Consider the following 17184-nt stretch of genomic DNA (forward strand, 5'->3'; position numbering starts at 1 on the left):
GTGGGCTTACACCCGTACACCACCAAACGGTGCTGGCGCATTTGATAGTCTAAGAGGAAAAGCACATACTCCATCGGCGTTTTCCCTCAGCCGGCCCCGTTTTCTGTTCCTGTTTTCTTTCCCGGCACCTTCCTGTCTGCCAGCCATGTCCAGCCGCCAGCGAATAGACCCGTACCTGGCACACCACCTGGAGGCTCGAAACGCATACTACCCGCCGATCTACGGGCCCAAGGACGGCAAAAACAGGCGCAACGCCAGCGCCGGGTCGACCACGAGCGTGAACTCGGGCAACAGCGTGAGCAGCGCCAGCGCCAGCATCACCACCGCCGAGAGCGACAGCCACAGCATCCACAATCCATACTCCATGAGCACGAACACCAATACAAACACATACTCAAACACGAACTCGAACTCAAACACAAACACATACGCAAACACCACCACGAATAGCAGCATCAACAACACAAACGCAAACAATTCAGGCCCGGGCCACACGCACACGGCGTCCGTGGCCAGTTTGGGCAGCAACCCCTACGGCACGCCGCAGCGGCACCGCACGTCGGCCAGCCTGATCTTCTCGTTGCGCAAGACGCGGGACGACGACGCCGCGTCCATTGCCAGCAGCGGCAGCCCGCGCCACCTGCGGGCCGCGTCGACGTTTCTGTTCCAGCAGCCCGACGACAAGAAAAAGGACCGCAAGACCAAGAAACGGCCCGACGCCAAGCAGGAGCGCGACAGGAAACAAGACGACCGCGACCGCCTCGACACGAGCGACGACCGCCCGGCCCGCACGGCGCTGCTCCCGCTCCTCTCGCGCAAACCGCGCGACCCGCTCGTTCGCCCTGTAAACCCGGTCGACATCGAGCGCATGTTCCGCGAGTTGATGGACCGCCGCGACTTCCGCTCGCTCCCGCCCGCAGCACGCCAGGAAATGCTTGCTTACGGCGTCGACAAGAAGTGGATGTTGGTGTATCAGGATGCGCTCAGCGAACAGCACAAGCAGGGCCCTCGTGCGCCGGCCACGCCCGAGTTCTACACGCGGCGGCTCATTGCCAAGACCATCACCACTGACGAGCTTGGCAACTTGTGGGTGCTGTTGCGCACGGAGCCGATCGACTGGGTGCGGGCGTTCATCTTTGATTTCCAGGGCGACGTGGCCTTGTCCAACTACCTTATCAAGACGCATGAGCAGATGGCCGCGGGCGATATCGACGACGTGCTGGACGACATCTTCAACCGCGAGTTTGCCATCCTCAAGTGTCTCCGGTGCATGATGAACCAGAAACTCGGCGCCGAACGCATCCGCACCGACGACGCCATCTACATTCTGGCAGTGACGGGCCTGCTTCTCTCGCCTCGAATCGCCACGCGGAAAACCGCAGGCGACACCTTGACTTTCATGCTTGCCTACTACAATGACGACTTTCAGCTGAAACACCACAAGATTCTTCGCGCCCTCGATGCGCTCTCGGCACGCCCATATTTCGAGTTCGTGGCGCCTACGCCTCAGAACAAGAAAAACTTACAGCGACGTCCGCCGGCGCCTGACCAGTACCGTCGCTTTGAGCTCTGGCTCCAACTTGTGGCAAAGACTCTTGACGGGAAAGGGAAGTACAAAAACTCGCTTGTGGGAGCTAGCGATGACCTCAAAACGGCAATGTACGGCCTGAGCTCCATGAACTCATCCCACGTCGAAAATCAGCTTCTCGAGTACTGCTTGAGCACCATGCTTCTTCTCAACAAGATCGTGGAGTCGGGCCTAGACTTCCGGGTCCGTATTCATCTCCGCGCTCAACTTCGTGCAGCAGGGCTTGACATTCTTATGGCCAAGTTCCGCGAGCTAGGCTACGAAAGTTTGGGTCGCCAGTGTGATGTGTACCAAGAATTGGCCGAGGCAGATGAGTTTGAGTTGCAAACCAAAGAGCAAATCGATGACAAGGTCGACTTCAACGATCCCGTTGACTTGGTGCGCTCCTTGTGGCTGTCAGTACAAAACTCCGAGGCCGAGGGACATTTCATCAGCGCGATACAGCACATTTATCTCAACCAGGTAGAGAAGAAAGATAATGCGGAGGACTTAGCCAGGAGCTTGCGTCTTCTCGATGGCATTGTGCAAAATGTTTCCAATGTTCATACAACAAACGACGATTCGGCAGTCGGAATTGCTATTAACAGGCTCTTTGCCGGTCTCAGCACAGACGACATGTATCGAAAGGCTTTGAGCGAAGCAAAAACATACAAGAAACTCGCAGAGGAAGCAACAGCAGAAAGAGACGAAATGTCCCGCCAACTTTCTTTGGGTGCAGAAGGGCTCATTGCAAACCTTACCAAGGATCTACGAGAGGCTGAAACTGTCCTTGCGCGGACGAGACGTTCGAAGGAAGAACTCCAAGAAGAAATTGAGGAGTTGAAGCGCAAGGTTCTTGTTCAGAAGCAGGAGCGTGAAGTGGAGATGCGTGAGCTATTAATTATGCTCAATAACTCTGAAATCAAAGCACGCAAAGCTGGTAGAAAAACGACCGTGCTGGTGGAGACAGATAACGAGAAGCTTATTAAAGAGCTTCAGAAGAAGGTCCATCGCCAGAGAGCAGAGTACAAATTGGACAACAAACAGCTCGGAACCCATATAGAACCGAGCGCACGTTTAAGGGCATTGCGTGAACAAATGAATGATATTGAAAACTTGGCCAGAGAACTTGAAATGACCGACTTTGATACCTATACAACCCCACGACCTGAAGTGACGGAGGAAACCACAGAAGAAGTTTCAGAGAGCGTTTCGCCTACATCTAGCTCCTTTGACAGAATTGAAGAGCAAGAGTCAGAGGAAGAGTCCGATACAGAAGTAGTAGTTATACCCGAGGGACCGAAGAGAGGTTGCCGATCCGATGATTTAGAGAAACTTTCAAGCTTGAGGAAAAAGCTCGCATCCTTGCAGAACGAGTCGAATGATATTATGAAGTTCAACAACAGTGCCATGTTCTCCAAACAAAAGTACTTAGCCATGGAGAGATTACGTGAACTTGAACTTAATTTCAAGGACTTTAACATTGATTTCAATTCTAATGATGATGACATCATGTCTCAAGATGTTGAAGAGGACATGAAACTAAAGATACAAGAAGAGCTCGAAAATGCTAAGAAGGTGAATCAAGAATTAAACGCGCAACTTCGGGCCTTAAAGGATAAGAAATCTAAGCGTTACTCAGTTAACCCTTCGTCTGATGTATTGAAGAAACTTGAAAAAGAGTACGGCCAAGGAAAGGTGAAATCCGATAGTACAGACGTTACGAGAAGTACAAACGCCCCAGTAAGGGACTACAGAAATAATAGACTTTCATCTATCAATGGCAAGAGTCCTCATTTCCTCAAGGAATTGAGCTCCAAGGTTCTGAAAACCGAAGCGATCACTCCTTCTGACGATGAAAGTGACCAGTTCGAAGATTCTTTGGAAGTTGTGCAGAAGCCATCGTCCATCCCACCTCAAGCTAAATCCACCCCTGCACCGCCACCGCCTCCGCCACCTCCACCTCCACCTCTTCCAGGGTTATTAAGTGAAGCCAATTCCCAGTCAGCTCCACCACCACCGCCACCTCCTCCACTTCCTCCCTCACTTGCCGGTCAAGGAGGTACACCGCCACCGCCACCACCACCACCGCCTCCTAACTTTGGAAGCCCTGGAGCTCCTCCTCCACCGCCGCCTCCACCGTTCCCTACTTCGAGGACACCTTCAGTCTCTGTCGAGGCATCTCCTGAGCCTCGGGAGATATTGAGTCTGTTCCCTAGACCGAAGAAAAAGATGAAGCAATTGCATTGGGAGAAATTTGATTTGTCTGAGAACAGTTCGAACACTTTCTGGCAGAACTCAAAGCCTGAAAGTATGGTTAGTGATTTAATGGATAAAGGTATTTTGGACGAAATTGAAGCTATCTTTGCCGCCAAAGAAATCAAGAAGCTTGCCACAAAGAAGAAGGAGAATATTGACAGGGTAACCTTTTTACCAAGAGATATGGCTCAACAGTTCGGCATCAACTTGCATTCTTTCAACTCTTATCTGGATGAAGAGGTGATACAAAAAATCTTACGTTGTGACAAGGATGTCTTGGAAAGTCAAACAGTGCTCGAATTTCTTGCTAAGGAGGAAATTGTGGAAGTTTCTAATGGTTTAGCCAGAAACTTAGAACCATACTCCACAGACTACAAAGCTGATGTTATATCCAAACCGGAGAAAGATCCTAACGAATTGCAAAGACCTGATAGAATTTACTTGGAGTTGATCTACAACTTGCAACATTATTGGAAATCCAGAATTCGTGCCTTGAAAACTATTGCCACATTTGAAAAGGACTACGAAGAGCTTGTTCAAAAACTTCGCAACATTGACGATACTGTAGAAAGTATCAGACACTCCAAGCACTTGAGAAGTGTATTTGACATCATCTTAGCAGTTGGTAACTATATGAACGATACTTCGAAACAAGCAAAGGGTTTCAAATTGAACTCGTTGCAACGCTTAAGTTTCGTGAAGGATGACAAGAATAGCATGTCTTTCTTACACTACGTCGAAAAGACTGTGAGAACTATGTATCCTGAACTCTTGGGATTCATTGATGATCTCTCAAAGTGCATGGAAGTGTCGAAATACTCCATCGAAAACATTTCGAGCGAGTGTAGAGAGTACGGGCAAGCTATAAAGAATGTTCAGAGTTCAATTGACATTGGCAATTTGAGTGATGTTTCTGTTTTCCATCCAAAGGATCGGGTACTCAAGGTTGTCACACCAGCTTTGCCAAAGGCCAAGAGGAAAGCAGATTTGCTTCTTGATCAAGCAGAGTGTACTTTCAAAGAGTTTGACAATTTGATGAAATACTTCGGCGAGGATCCAGATGACAGTTTTGTCCGTAATTCGTTCATCAGCAAGTTCACAAACTTTGTGACTGAATTCAAGAGAGTACAAAAGGAGAACCTCAAGAGAGAGGAAGAATTGAAAGTATACGAGCAAAGAAAGCGGCTTCTTGAAAGCAACAACAAGCAAACGAAAGCTGCTAAGGAGAAGAATGGAAGTGAAGATGATGGAGATGCTGATGTTATGGATTCTCTTTTAGAAAAGTTGAAAGCATCTGGTCCAAAACGTGGGGAAGCATCTTCTGCCAGAAAGCGGGCTTTGTTCAAGAAACACATTATGGAAAGCATGAAACGGCATGATGACGGTTCTGCTACAGGAAGTCCAAATGACTCGTTCTCTGATCTACTGGAATCTCAGAACGAAGACCCCAATGATGCAGATATAGGTTCACGTGCTCGGAATTTACTTCAAGAATTACGAAAAGAAGAGAGTTCTGACGGAGACCGTCCTATGACTGCAGCAAGTCAATTTCGGCAGCAAAGACAACGGAGGAAGCAAATAAATGCTAATTCATCCGATGCCATCAGTGAAGAAAAGGACATGCAGACGCATGAATCCGTCAATGAGAAGGAAGAATCAGAGAAAGAAGCTGGTTTGAAAGATACAGGAAAGGAGATAGAGACAAGCAAAGTAGGTGAATCAGTTACGGTTCAAGAATCCAGCGACGTTTGATCAACAGCATGATATGTTTTTATAATAGGCTCTATAATTATGGTACATAGCACTAAGAACATACTTAGAAAGAAAAAAAAAAAATGAGAAAAAACGTTATATCATGATGTCGCCAGGACTAACATGAGCCAATTCTTCTAAGTCGCAATCAATCACCTTCCCTTGGTTTTCCTGGTAGTCAAAAAACAGTCTATAAATGGCATAAAAACCTTTTCCTGTCACTTTATCAAGAAATGGGCGACTGAGATGTTCACGTAAAAATTGAAACGGTTCCCCATCAGAAGCCGCCAGTACCTGTAAATGAGGCACTACTCCTCCTTCGATCAATCTTTTTCTCATGTCAAGAATCCTTTCTTCTTTGTCATTGGTAGGATCAAAAGCAGTCACTTCCCCATTTACACCAACTGTCAAGATATACTTACGGTCATCTTGAGACCAAAAACCGCGCGAGTGTGTAATGAGAACTCGTGGGATAACTGACATTTTGAACATGAATTGATTTTTCAAAGAAGCTCGCTTCGGGTCAATTATAATCAACGAAGAATGTAATTTATCTCCAGCAACTAGAGTCTCACATATATGTGAGTGGTTAACAATACTGCGGGACACTGGGTCTTTGAAAACAACCGAAAGTGTTTCTGAGGATTCATTGTCTTGCTCCATAGCGTCTGGATCTGGCGTCTGATATTCAGCGCCAGGGGTGTACAGAAAAACAAGTAGGGAATCCATTCTCGTGCTAACCAAAATAGAATTCTCCTCGTTTACCAGAATGGACACAATCGGGCTCGAAAGGGTAGCTAGTTTCGTCACGGGCCGAAGTTTCCTATCTTCGAGACTGTAAGAAGTCGAGTATATTTTGCACCCACAGGAGAACAATATTGTCGATTCAACTTGTTCAATGCAAGTGACAGGCTCATCCCGTGGGATGCTAATGAGTTCCACCAATTTGATTACAGTGGTGTCAGCAGAGACTTTCGCCACATCCAAAACCTTCAATGATCCAGCTTGGTCATTTATCAGAGACCCAACAATAAGTTTTTTCGACACTCGATCTTGTCTTTGAATCTGCCATACGAAAGCGCACATGGGAATTTCGTTCTGCTGAAAAATAGGCTCTTTCCTTTGCTGCCCCAGACGGGACTCGATTTCAATAACTGGAAGAATTCGGTTTGTTTTACGATCTGCAAATTTAACCCGGGACGTCGCATCTTTGGAATGGCACAATAATGCAAAGAGGCCAAGGTTATCGAGGAAGACTAACTTTTTAGCACTATCGCCGATACTGATTTGTTTGGTAACTGGTTCTTGGTGGGTGAACACAGATGCGATGGTTAACCCATCTTCTCTCACAAATGCAAACCGAAGAAACTGGTCTTCTTTCGTTGCAAGCGCAGTCATTTTGAAAACGGCTCGTTCGGTCCTCTCTTCAAACAACACTTGCACAGGATTGTCTGACATGTAGAAGTTGAACATCCAAATGTTTCTCAGATGAACAAATAGAAAGTTGGGGTCCAGTCCACATAACTCAAGCCGCACGGGTGTTGTTCCTAAGTCGTAGAATTTGGAAGGTTTGAGTGCAAGTGTATCAGAGTCTTCATCAAGTTGAAGTTGAATGAATTCCCCCAGAAAGCATCCCACGAATACAAGGCCATGGAATTCTGAATAAACGATATCATGGCCCACCACTGAATTGGATTTTCTTTCATCTTTGGCATTCTTAACTTCGCTGAGGTCGTAGCGTGATTTTAATGAAAGAGGAGAGTCCCAATTTTGCGGGCTCATCTCTGCCACAATTAGATGACTGCTGAAGGTCGTTATAAACACTAAAATTTTTCCCGAAGAAGTTGCAAATGCTTTCATTGCACTCACTTGTTCATTCAAAGGATGAGAAACAGACATGTATGACTGCGAATCAAGCAAACAAGCATCGCTTTCGAAATCTTCATAGAGAGATAGCTTAACCACTTGAAACTCAAGAGCATTATTGGGTTTCTCTATAATAAGGAAAGCAAGGCTTTCCACCACACATGCAAACAAGATTTCGTACAGTAAATGAGCTGTCTTCATCTGCTGCAAGTTGGAAAATGTCACGGTAGAAGGTGTAAATTGAACAGCCGTATCAGTGTTCGGAATTGTAGATATACATAGGGTGATGTCATTCAAATAAAGCATTGGATCTTCAATATCAACCAAAACATCATCATCAGAGCCTTTTGAAGCATTTTCTTCAGGTTCGGTGTCAAGACAAGTTTCCTGGTACTGAAGCACTTTTGTTTGAAAAGGCATCGAGCAAACAAAGAACTGGCTTTCGGAAATTGTCAAAAGAAACAAGTCAGCGCACTTACGTAGAAACTCGTAAGTGCTAGTTTCTTTCTTCGCCCTATACCCTGAACGGAGCTGAGTCAACTTCGTTCTTTTTCCGACTCCAGTAAGCGCCCATAGTTCCTGCGAGCAATAGGGTTCGATATTCCTAGACTTGTAGCTATCGATAACTCGCACGTCCACGATAGGGGCCCAATTTCTATAGTCGTGCTTTAGTTCGGCATCGCTGTAACCGATTTTTTGACCCGGTCCCAACGATGATAAATAATCTTTCGTAAAAAGACTTGATATAAGTAGCTCTTTTGCCCCGGCTGTGTCGCTAGCGAAATTCAAAAGAAAGCCTTTCCCCGTAACCCTTCGAAACGTAAAGACAGATATAGGATCACCGATACGAGCGATGGGCTGGATTATTAGCGAGGTTCCATTTTCCACAATTATCGAATATATGACCCCAGAGTCCGAAGCTAAGAGAACTTCGTCCGTCGAAGCATCCTCGAAAGATAAAATGGGCGAGTCAGGAATGTAAAACGCAGTGGGAAAAGAACCGTCGTATGCGAATTTTAAAAAAGAGTAGTCGGCCGACGTGATGTTATGAGCAGTAATGATCGTCAACTGGTCTGTGCCAACAAACAAGAAACTGCCGTTCTTGGCCAAAGGGGCTATCATTACCGGAACAGGGAACGTACTGTTCAACGGCAACGTGCATTTCGCCAAATTGTTATTGATTGAATCTGACACATACCAGTTGTACAAGCTGAGCTCTAGCCGGCGCTGCTCGGAAAATGTAAGCGTAAGGAACATGAGGTGGTTATCTCCCGCAGACTTATCCAAGGGCTGGGCAAAGCAAGAATGAAGAATCACCCCGTCAACAGGAACATTGAAGTGCGGGGATAGTTGTATCCCGGTTTCTGTGGGCTGGCACATGTGGATTCGGAAAACAGACGATGCAGATGTAGATACCACTGCCATTCCCGAAGCATGAGAATGCAATTCTTTGCCCGAAGCTTCGAGGCCGTTGCTTTCAGAGGCGTCCCACCACTGGACACAGAAGGGGCGGAAAACATGCGAAGTGGTGCTTTGGGTTTCCAGGAGCTTTTTGCGGTCGTTGAGGCGCCGGGGAACTCTCCAAATTCGAATGAGAAGCAAAAAGCCAGATTTCAACGAGAGAAGGAGCGAGTCCTCTGCGCCCGGGCCGCCGGGGATCCGCGTGGATGCTCTCACGGTAGAATTAAGCGCATAGTCAATGCCATTGATGGAAACCGAGGCGGATTTGACCAATACCGTCACCGTAACCTCGCGACTCGGCGTATTGTCATATGATTCCTCTTTCTGCTGTTGGCCCTCGAGATTCCACAAGATGTCATCATCCTCCATCAAGTCGTCACCAAAGTACGAATCCTGGGTCGGAGCATGCAAAGTCTGATCGTTTTCATCGTTGATGGATGTACTAACCAACCCCGCAAGTGGCTTCTTGGTGAAAACTTTGAAGTCAGGCCAAATGTTCTGGATAATGGGAGACGGCACCAAGGTTTTCTTGAGATATGTGTTTGGCGGAGGCGGGGTTTCTTTGGCAAAGAAGAGCGCCGCCAAGGGGTTCGGATCCATTGGGAAGTACCAAAATGTGTAGATGAGAATATATGTAGGAGTTGGTCAAGTGGGCGAGATGGTGTGAGTAGCAAAATGCAAGTAAGGGCAGAAGAGACAAAGTGGAAAAATAACAAGTAAAACAAACTAGGCCGAAAATGGCATATAAAGGTAATTCCGCCTACATCCACAAGGGCCATGGTTGAAAACATTATATGGTGCTCGTGTAATCATAGTCGCGTTTTTGCACCCATGTCCAAACTCTTCTTTACCGAAAGCCTTCTTTTGGTCTTTGGCGGGCTAATTTTGGGTCTGAATGACTCGGTATTCCTTCCATACGCTAACGAAGTTCTTTTGCAGATCGAGGATCCCACCCGTCAGAGAATGGTTTTGTTAGCATGTGCCACAAGCTTGGCCGCTCTAAGTATGTCCACCCATTTGTTTTCTCCCGTTTCTCTTGTCTTCTTCATCTTTTCTAACCTTAGTTACTGCTCTTGGTTATGGGGTGATTGCCCAGTTCGTCTCTCCGCTCCAGATTTTCCAGTCTGCCTTATTGTTGTTTTCTCTTGGATGCGTGGTTTGTGCCATCCTGGGTCTTTTTTGCCTTCTTGCTATTGCACAAATGATAAAGGCTCTAGCATTGGGCCTCCTCTCTCTTTCTGTTCCTCTTTTCGTTCTCGACCAGCTGAATTGGCCCCAGCGTTTAGCGTTTGTACATCTCTTTTCTAACCTTGGCATACTTTTGCCCACCATTGCCTTCTTTGTTGGAGAAGCAGGTAACCCGTCCCTATGGACGTTGATTATATGGCTGACACAAATATTTTTTGCCTTAGTCTTGCTAGCCAACTCTGCTTTCGCCCAGAAACCTAGTGTCAGAAGACCCTTTCTTCCAGCACTTTTCCGTATGGACCACGCTTGGGCAACTTCTTGTGCGGTTTCCGTCCAGCTACTTACCCAAACAGTTTGCTCTCCTCAAGTTACGGTCTTTTTATGTGAAATGTTTTCAACTTTGGGTCTCCGCAATCCGTGGGCTTATCAAAGTGTACAAGTGTTTCTTGTATTTGCATCTTCTCTCGTGGCGGTGATTACTGTGAGAATTGTAGCTCATAAAGATGTTCTCATCTTCTGTATGGCTGCGGTTACAGTTGCTTACTTTGCTCTTGGAATAACTTTCTCGTTTCTGAGTACTGTTCAAAATAGTATGGCAGTCTCATTCTCTATTGCTGTCCATGCTCTACTCAGCTGTCTATTTCCAATAATCCTGCTGACATCGTGGATATACTCTACTTCATTATTATCTCCAGATATCATGGTCGGAGGGATGTCTATCACCATGGCTTCAAGATGGTTAGTGGATGCATCTATGGCTTTTGCATTTCCTTTCTTTCTCCGCAATCCAAAATCAGTTTCTTTTTTTGTTCTTGGAACTATATGTTTCTTGTCGACTATAGTGTTTAGTCGTTTCCCCAATGTAGAAAAAGATGGTGAGATCATGGAAGAATATGACCAAAATCAGTTTATGGCCAAAGAGTTCCAGTTGGGTCTGAAGCCAAGATTTTTTGGGCCGAATACAGAAGGAGGTAATTTCGGGGAAACTAAAAGGTGATATGATTTTTTTTTTTTTTTTTTTTTGAAATGTTATGAGCTTGATTTCTCGGTATGACGTCTTGCCCGTAATGTGAGAGTAAACATGTGCTGCATTTTCAACTTATTGATACATTTCCCTCAGATTCTACGAAGGGAATGGCTCTCGATAATTCAACGAGTTTTATCTGATGTCAAGCCTCAATCTCTCCGGCATTCTGAATTACGGAATGTTCTGAAATTTGGCCTGGGTGCAAAGTGATAGGCATAACCTGCACAACAAAATCCTTACCTATCATTTCTTCTACATGTCCCGATACACTAAAATAGAGAATGATGAAGACGTGTTCCTGGGTCAGCATATTGAAAGCGACCAAGGGTTACAATCGCCTCCAGATTTGATCCAGCATGGTATGTTTTCCTCCATTCGGCAGCTTTCGAGCTGAATATGTCTGGCCATTGATTTCCGTATCAACAGCCACCTGATTCCACCGATACTAACGACAGATTTGGCTGATTTCAATACACCCCAAGCTCAAACAGCCTCCCATTCAGGTGACCAGAAACATGGACATATGTTCCAGATGGGGTTCTATCGTCGTTTTTTCGATATAAATACCGACGAGTTCTTTGAGAAGGTTCGTCTTGCCCTCAATCCGTTCAATAATGCATCAGCCGTGGCAGGGGTAGACGAGGACTCTGAATTATATGGCTTCATTTGGATTACTGCAACTCTTATCTTTCTCATGTTTGTTTCGTCCACTAGCTCTAACCTCGTGTCACATTGGCTCTACTCCGATAAAGATGACGGGAAATACGAATACGATTTCCTGCTTCTCACAATGTCGATCATAATGTTCTACGGTTACACAGCTTTGGTTCCATTTCTTTTCTTTGCGGCTACCACCTGGTTTATGAAGTTCGAAGAACGCTTTTCCTTAACTCGCGTGATCTCCATCTACAGCTACGCAAATGTTCTCTGGTTTCCGGTAACAGTGGCTAATTTTATATTGGTGGTTTTCGTAAGCAGCTCGAAACACCATAAACTATTGAGTGCCCTCCAGTGGATTCTAGTGGCCGCCAGCGGCGCTGTTTCTGGTCTTTCCATAGTCGTGAAGTTGAGGCCACTTATTCTCAAAAATACCAGGGGACTTTCAGGCGATGGAACTGCGGAGGATCAAAAAAGGCTTCGCTTATTGATAAGTGTGCTTATTGCGGCGCACGTTGCATTTACCGTACTCGTTAAGGTGTTGTTCTTCTAGTTTATTTCAGTTCACAGAGTCCGTTATCTACACGTGCCTCAATTATGGTGGTCGCTATCGCTTAAGGGTGATCTCCAAGTTTCTTCTGCCATATTCGTACAAGAGCATAAGTATACAATTTGATCATCGGAAGTATCCTTGTGCCTAGATATTGGGCTTGCGACACATACTTTGACGTAATATAAGCTATACGGAATTTTGTTTTTTATAGGTCCCGTTTGAAATAGCCTATTTTCAATGAAACTGGCTCATTATGATTGCAAGTATTACTTTTTGTGATTCATATTAAACATCGTATTACAATCCAGCTTTCTCACAGTGACTAGTATACTATCGCACTAAAGCCCTGATTAAAATGTCGTGTGCCAACCATTCCACTATATATATAAAGCGAGACGCACGAAAATTTTGTTCTTGAGAAAAAAAAAATATCGAAATGCTGCCAGTCCATGCATGCTAGTATGGGCTTCAATGAATGGTATGTTTGAACCTACGAAGGGCGAAGATTATTTGCATTTACCAATTGTTCCAACTGAATCACCGGGTTGACAATCGCATTATCGTTAAGTTTCAGCCTTGTATGAGCCCTTTACTTTGTTTCATGAGAAACTCACTAACATTATAAGGTATGTTTTACACTTAAACACGCGGCGTTTCATATGAGGATACTTGTGACCGGGCGGACATATTCAACCTCTTTCTCCCCTTTCGAGGAGTCGCATCTCTGTGTACAAATTTTGAGGTGTTGGAGAAAGAGAGGTGATGATAGGTCTTTGCTGATTTCAAACGCTTTCTGTGGATTAAAAACAGAAAACAGATCAAAACTAACAATAGTAGAAACAGGACAACCATTTATTGCTTCTCATACAAGCACACAACGGACGCACGGCATTTCTTTGCATGATGATTCTTCATATTCACACTGTACTAGAAGTTTCTGCTTCGGTGACTACAAAAACACAAAAACTGATTTAATGACTCTGATAGGAGAAATGCCGTGCTGACATTGTGGGGGTTGCTGTAACCAAGTTCTGACTACTGTTTTATCTGTTGTATCATCTTCTCATCCTGATCATTACATGGTCTTTTCTTCTACCTGTTTCTCTCTTGGCTTGTTTTCCTGGTTGCGCTCTTTCAAGACTCGTATTACTCTTCCATGGATAACATATTATCCGTAACTGTCAACCTCTGTTTCCTACCGTATGCCAACTTCCAATGTTCTAACTTTCCACTTTTTGACTCTCAACCGCTTAAACTTTAATCTTCAACTTCGGTTTCCGACCTCTTGGTTTATTAATGTGGACTTTTCATCTCAGGCCATCTATTCTAGACCTGCATACCACTAGATGCGAAAATCGCCTATACTCACATCACCTGGAGTAGTCTGATTTTCCAAATTTGCATTCTATCTCTATTTATTGAAAAAGCATGGCCCATTGAAAGATGCTCCGTTTTGTAAGTGGAAAACATCGATGTACAACTATAAGCAAGCTTCTAGCGAGCCGGTCCTACCCATCCATTCTCTCCAAAACTTTCCACCTTCGACAGATCCAAACCTCAACTTTGGCGTCCCAACATGCCGTTTCCATGGCTCATCCCATAGAGAAAATCCTTCTAGATCCTGTCCAAGAAGACTCTTTTATCGAGGCTCTACGAACGCCATCTGGTCGCAAGTATTCTCCATCATTGTATATTCTATTTTCCAATGCCATCGACATGGCGTCGAGCGAGTTATCGCATGAAGCATACAAGTTGGTTTTGAAAACGTGGGAAACTGTCTTCTCCAAAAACTTCGAGGACCTCAAGCTTCAAAAGCGGCTCTTGAAACTCAAACCCAAAGTAATCCATCTAATGATGAACAGAGGCGATTACGCATCTTACACTCGTTTGGTTCGCCCCATATATAACATGAAGCATCTTGGCGCAAAGTCAGAATGGGCTGATGTACTCATGTCCACACTCCAGCTTTCCACAGACGCTTTGGGAATAGTCAAAGCAAATCATTCTGCCATCGAAGCATTTTTGAGAAGCGAAAAATATGACATCGACGACAAGAGACTCTTAATCGCAACATATGTCCGAAAATGTATGTTGCACTCGGCACAGTCACTCAACTTCGACCTTGTCTTGCTGAACTTCATTTCCTTCCTCGGCCTCGTGGGCGACGGAAATTTGCATTTAACTCTGTCAGAACATTTAGTCTACGAACTGTCCCTTCGGTTGCTAGCACTTCCGTACGAAGGCGTATCAATCCGAACACACATCGAAAATATTGAACGCATTGTGACCCAGAAAACAGGGAATGACAAACACCTGCTTTCGCTCTTTATGTCTTCTTTACTAGCATCCATTGCGAAAACTTATCCAAGCATGGCCCACCATTACTGGAGCTTCAAGAAAGACCACTTATCCACAGGCCTCTTGCTGTATATTACACCTGAAGACCTTCTCAATGTGATGTGGGCGTATTTTTCCGAGAAAAAGTACGAAACAGTGCTAAGAGTGTATGCTGATCATCCATCGTTGCAAAGAGACGACCAGATCATCGTACTATTAAAAATCAGTGACAAGACAAAGGACTGGCGGCTTCTTCAACTGCAGTTCGAAGACATGTATGGTCGTGGAGAATTGCCGTATGTGGCGCATTATGTGGTTGTCATGAACGCTTTGGCTTCTATAGGGGCTACTTCCGAGGTCGATAAATTGTACGAGCAATTGCGTAAAAGAAACTTGGCGCCGACTCCTCTGATTTTTTTGGCGCTCATCAAAAGCAGGCTTAATGTTAACGACGATGCTGGAGCTCGTATGTGGTTTGACACTTTCTTGCAAAAAGCGACGAGTGGCGAATTTCCAGGTGAAAGCATCCCGAAACTACAGGCGGAGATGTTCTCCATGAATTATTTCAAAGGCGACGTGGGTTCAGCGATGCAAGCGTTTCAAGAAATCATTAGACAGCTGGAATCGTCTCAGGTTCGGCTCATTGATGCCAAAATCGCTGGAAAAATGATCGATTTTGCATCTTCAGTCTACGCCACAAAAGAACTCGATGCTATTCTCGCTTTGGCTAGCCGTCTCAATATAGTAGATGATACGGTTTATCAGAAGGCTGTTGACGCTCTAATGAAATTCGGTCAATTTGAGAAAGCAGAAGACTTACTTTTCATGGCGCATGTGGACTCTGTGGTTCCTTTTTCCAATTCTTTGATCACAAAGGCTCAAATCAAAATGTACCGAACATGGTTCAAGTCGACCCCAGATACACAGCTTCGTCAGCTTTTGGCTCAAAAAGTCACAGGCATCATCAAAAGAATTGATCGTGGTGACGTGAGTCCTCGAAACAAAAACCAGTTATTGGTGGAAGTAATCAAGCATTTTGTATCGTTACGAAAACTTCGAGCCGCCCGCTCGTATTTGGAGGAAGCTCAACGCACAAACGGATTAAGCGAACTCCATTTCCTTCCATTTTTCAAGCATTTCTCGGAATTGCACACATACGAGGGCCACGCACAAGTCTTGGAACTTTATCGAGAAATGGTCAAACTGAAAGTTCCCATTAGCGCGAGCTCTTACTATTATCTCATCAAGTCATTGCTTCATATGGACAAAGTCAACAATACCAGCTATGAAAACTCGTACAACTTGTTGGAGTCTGTTTTCGAGTTGTACGGCTTCTCGTCTGTGGATAACATTGCCGGTAAAAAGTTGCCTGTCAGCGAAATTGCCCAGAATTCGGTTCTTTTGCTCAAAATCGTATCAGCATATGCGGTCGCCACCGCCCTCAAAAAAGACACAATGGACATAGTGGTGAAGTTTCTCACGCAAATCAAGCAGAAGCTCGGCTCTCATATTTCGTTCGAGTTTCGTGTGTCCATATTGTCAGAGATGAGCCACATCTACCATGCTCAAGGCGACTTGGCGTCGGCAGAAAAAATGGTAGACAATGCACTTTCTGAGCTTCATGATATCATCGATACACTTCATCTTAGGGCCGTGCCCAAGCTCTTGCAACTTCAGTATCGGAAACTAGTGACACATAAAATCCGTCTTTTGCGGGCAACACAGGCGGGAGAAGAAAAATACGAACAAATGTTGGAGGCGGTTTGCAAGCGGAACATCCGTCTTTCTGGGCCCCAGTTTTCCCAGCTAACCATTGGATCTATGCAGAAAACTGTTACGTTGAAGAAACTTCGCCATGCTCTAGCAGTATGTGAAAAGTTCTTGGTCTCGGGCAACTGGATTGAGATCAAGATAAACCGCAAGATCCAGTACATCTATAAGCTTCTTGTGGTTTACTTGCGTCGCTCCTTGAGTGCAGACAGCATCCATCAAAAGTACAAGTTGCTCAACGACTATTACAACGTTCGAGATTTCACCCAACTCGAGCGAGAGTTTGCGCGTATTCTGGATCCCCAGCAGACCCTTTCATCTGAGCTTGCTGAGTTCAGCCGGCTTAGCCCACCCCAAACGTGGACACTTCTGGCGCTCTTGCAGAAGACACCCGAGTTTTTTGTTCCAGGACGGCAGATTTCCACCAAAAACATCATCGAGCCATCTTTGGCTTCGGTCCTCATTCGGGCCGTGGAGATTTACTGCGATGGGGATATGAAAAAGGCTTTCGGTCTCTATGACGACTTTCCAGAGACTATGGAGTATCTTCTATACTTTGGCCCCGAACGCGCTCGGTTCCAGCATTTCTATTCTTCACTCGACCAGTTGGCGCCAGTCTCGACACAAGAGGATGTGAAGACGAAGCGTGACAGAGCAGTTCACGCTCTTCGCCATCTTCAAATCTCAACCGACACTGTGTGATGGCATAATTCGCCCAGGATTTACATGCATGCATGGTAAATCTCG

The 17184-nt window shown here is 45.4% G+C and overlaps 5 protein-coding genes across 5 annotated transcripts; 4 read left to right on the plus strand and 1 right to left on the minus strand. All coding sequences in view use genetic code 12, as the record gives it.

Annotated features, from left to right (window-relative positions):
* Nucleotides 1–145: 145 nt before the first annotated feature.
* On the plus strand, nucleotides 146–5578 carry BNI1 (formin; the record flags this gene model as incomplete). The annotated part of the gene is made up of 1 exon (XM_002618749.2): nucleotides 146–5578. The coding sequence occupies one exon, from the start codon at nucleotides 146–148 to the stop codon at nucleotides 5576–5578; it is 5433 nt and encodes a 1810-aa protein (XP_002618795.2).
* Nucleotides 5579–5674: 96 nt separating this feature from the next.
* Nucleotides 5675–9505, minus strand: FOB63_001180 (uncharacterized protein; the record flags this gene model as incomplete). Its single annotated transcript, XM_002618747.2, has 1 exon — nucleotides 5675–9505. The coding sequence occupies one exon, from the start codon at nucleotides 9503–9505 to the stop codon at nucleotides 5675–5677; it is 3831 nt and encodes a 1276-aa protein (XP_002618793.2).
* Nucleotides 9506–9682: 177 nt separating this feature from the next.
* On the plus strand, nucleotides 9683–11090 carry FOB63_001181 (Sugar (and other) transporter family protein; the record flags this gene model as incomplete). The annotated part of the gene is made up of 2 exons (XM_002618745.2): nucleotides 9683–9860; nucleotides 9910–11090. The coding sequence occupies 2 exons, from the start codon at nucleotides 9683–9685 to the stop codon at nucleotides 11088–11090; spliced, it is 1359 nt and encodes a 452-aa protein (XP_002618791.2).
* Nucleotides 11091–11376: 286 nt separating this feature from the next.
* Nucleotides 11377–12330, plus strand: FOB63_001182 (uncharacterized protein; the record flags this gene model as incomplete). The annotated part of the gene is made up of 2 exons (XM_002618744.2): nucleotides 11377–11479; nucleotides 11576–12330. The coding sequence occupies 2 exons, from the start codon at nucleotides 11377–11379 to the stop codon at nucleotides 12328–12330; spliced, it is 858 nt and encodes a 285-aa protein (XP_002618790.2).
* A 1443-nt stretch (nucleotides 12331–13773) lies between these two features.
* Nucleotides 13774–17139, plus strand: FOB63_001183 (uncharacterized protein; the record flags this gene model as incomplete). Its single annotated transcript, XM_002618743.2, has 1 exon — nucleotides 13774–17139. One exon carries the CDS (start codon nucleotides 13774–13776, stop codon nucleotides 17137–17139), a length of 3366 nt encoding a protein of 1121 aa, XP_002618789.2.
* Nucleotides 17140–17184: the final 45 nt, after the last annotated feature.

Source organism: Clavispora lusitaniae (assembly GCF_014636115.1).
Source record: "Clavispora lusitaniae strain FDAARGOS_655 chromosome Unknown tig00000038_pilon, whole genome shotgun sequence".
Lineage (NCBI taxonomy): Eukaryota > Fungi > Ascomycota > Pichiomycetes > Serinales > Metschnikowiaceae > Clavispora > Clavispora lusitaniae.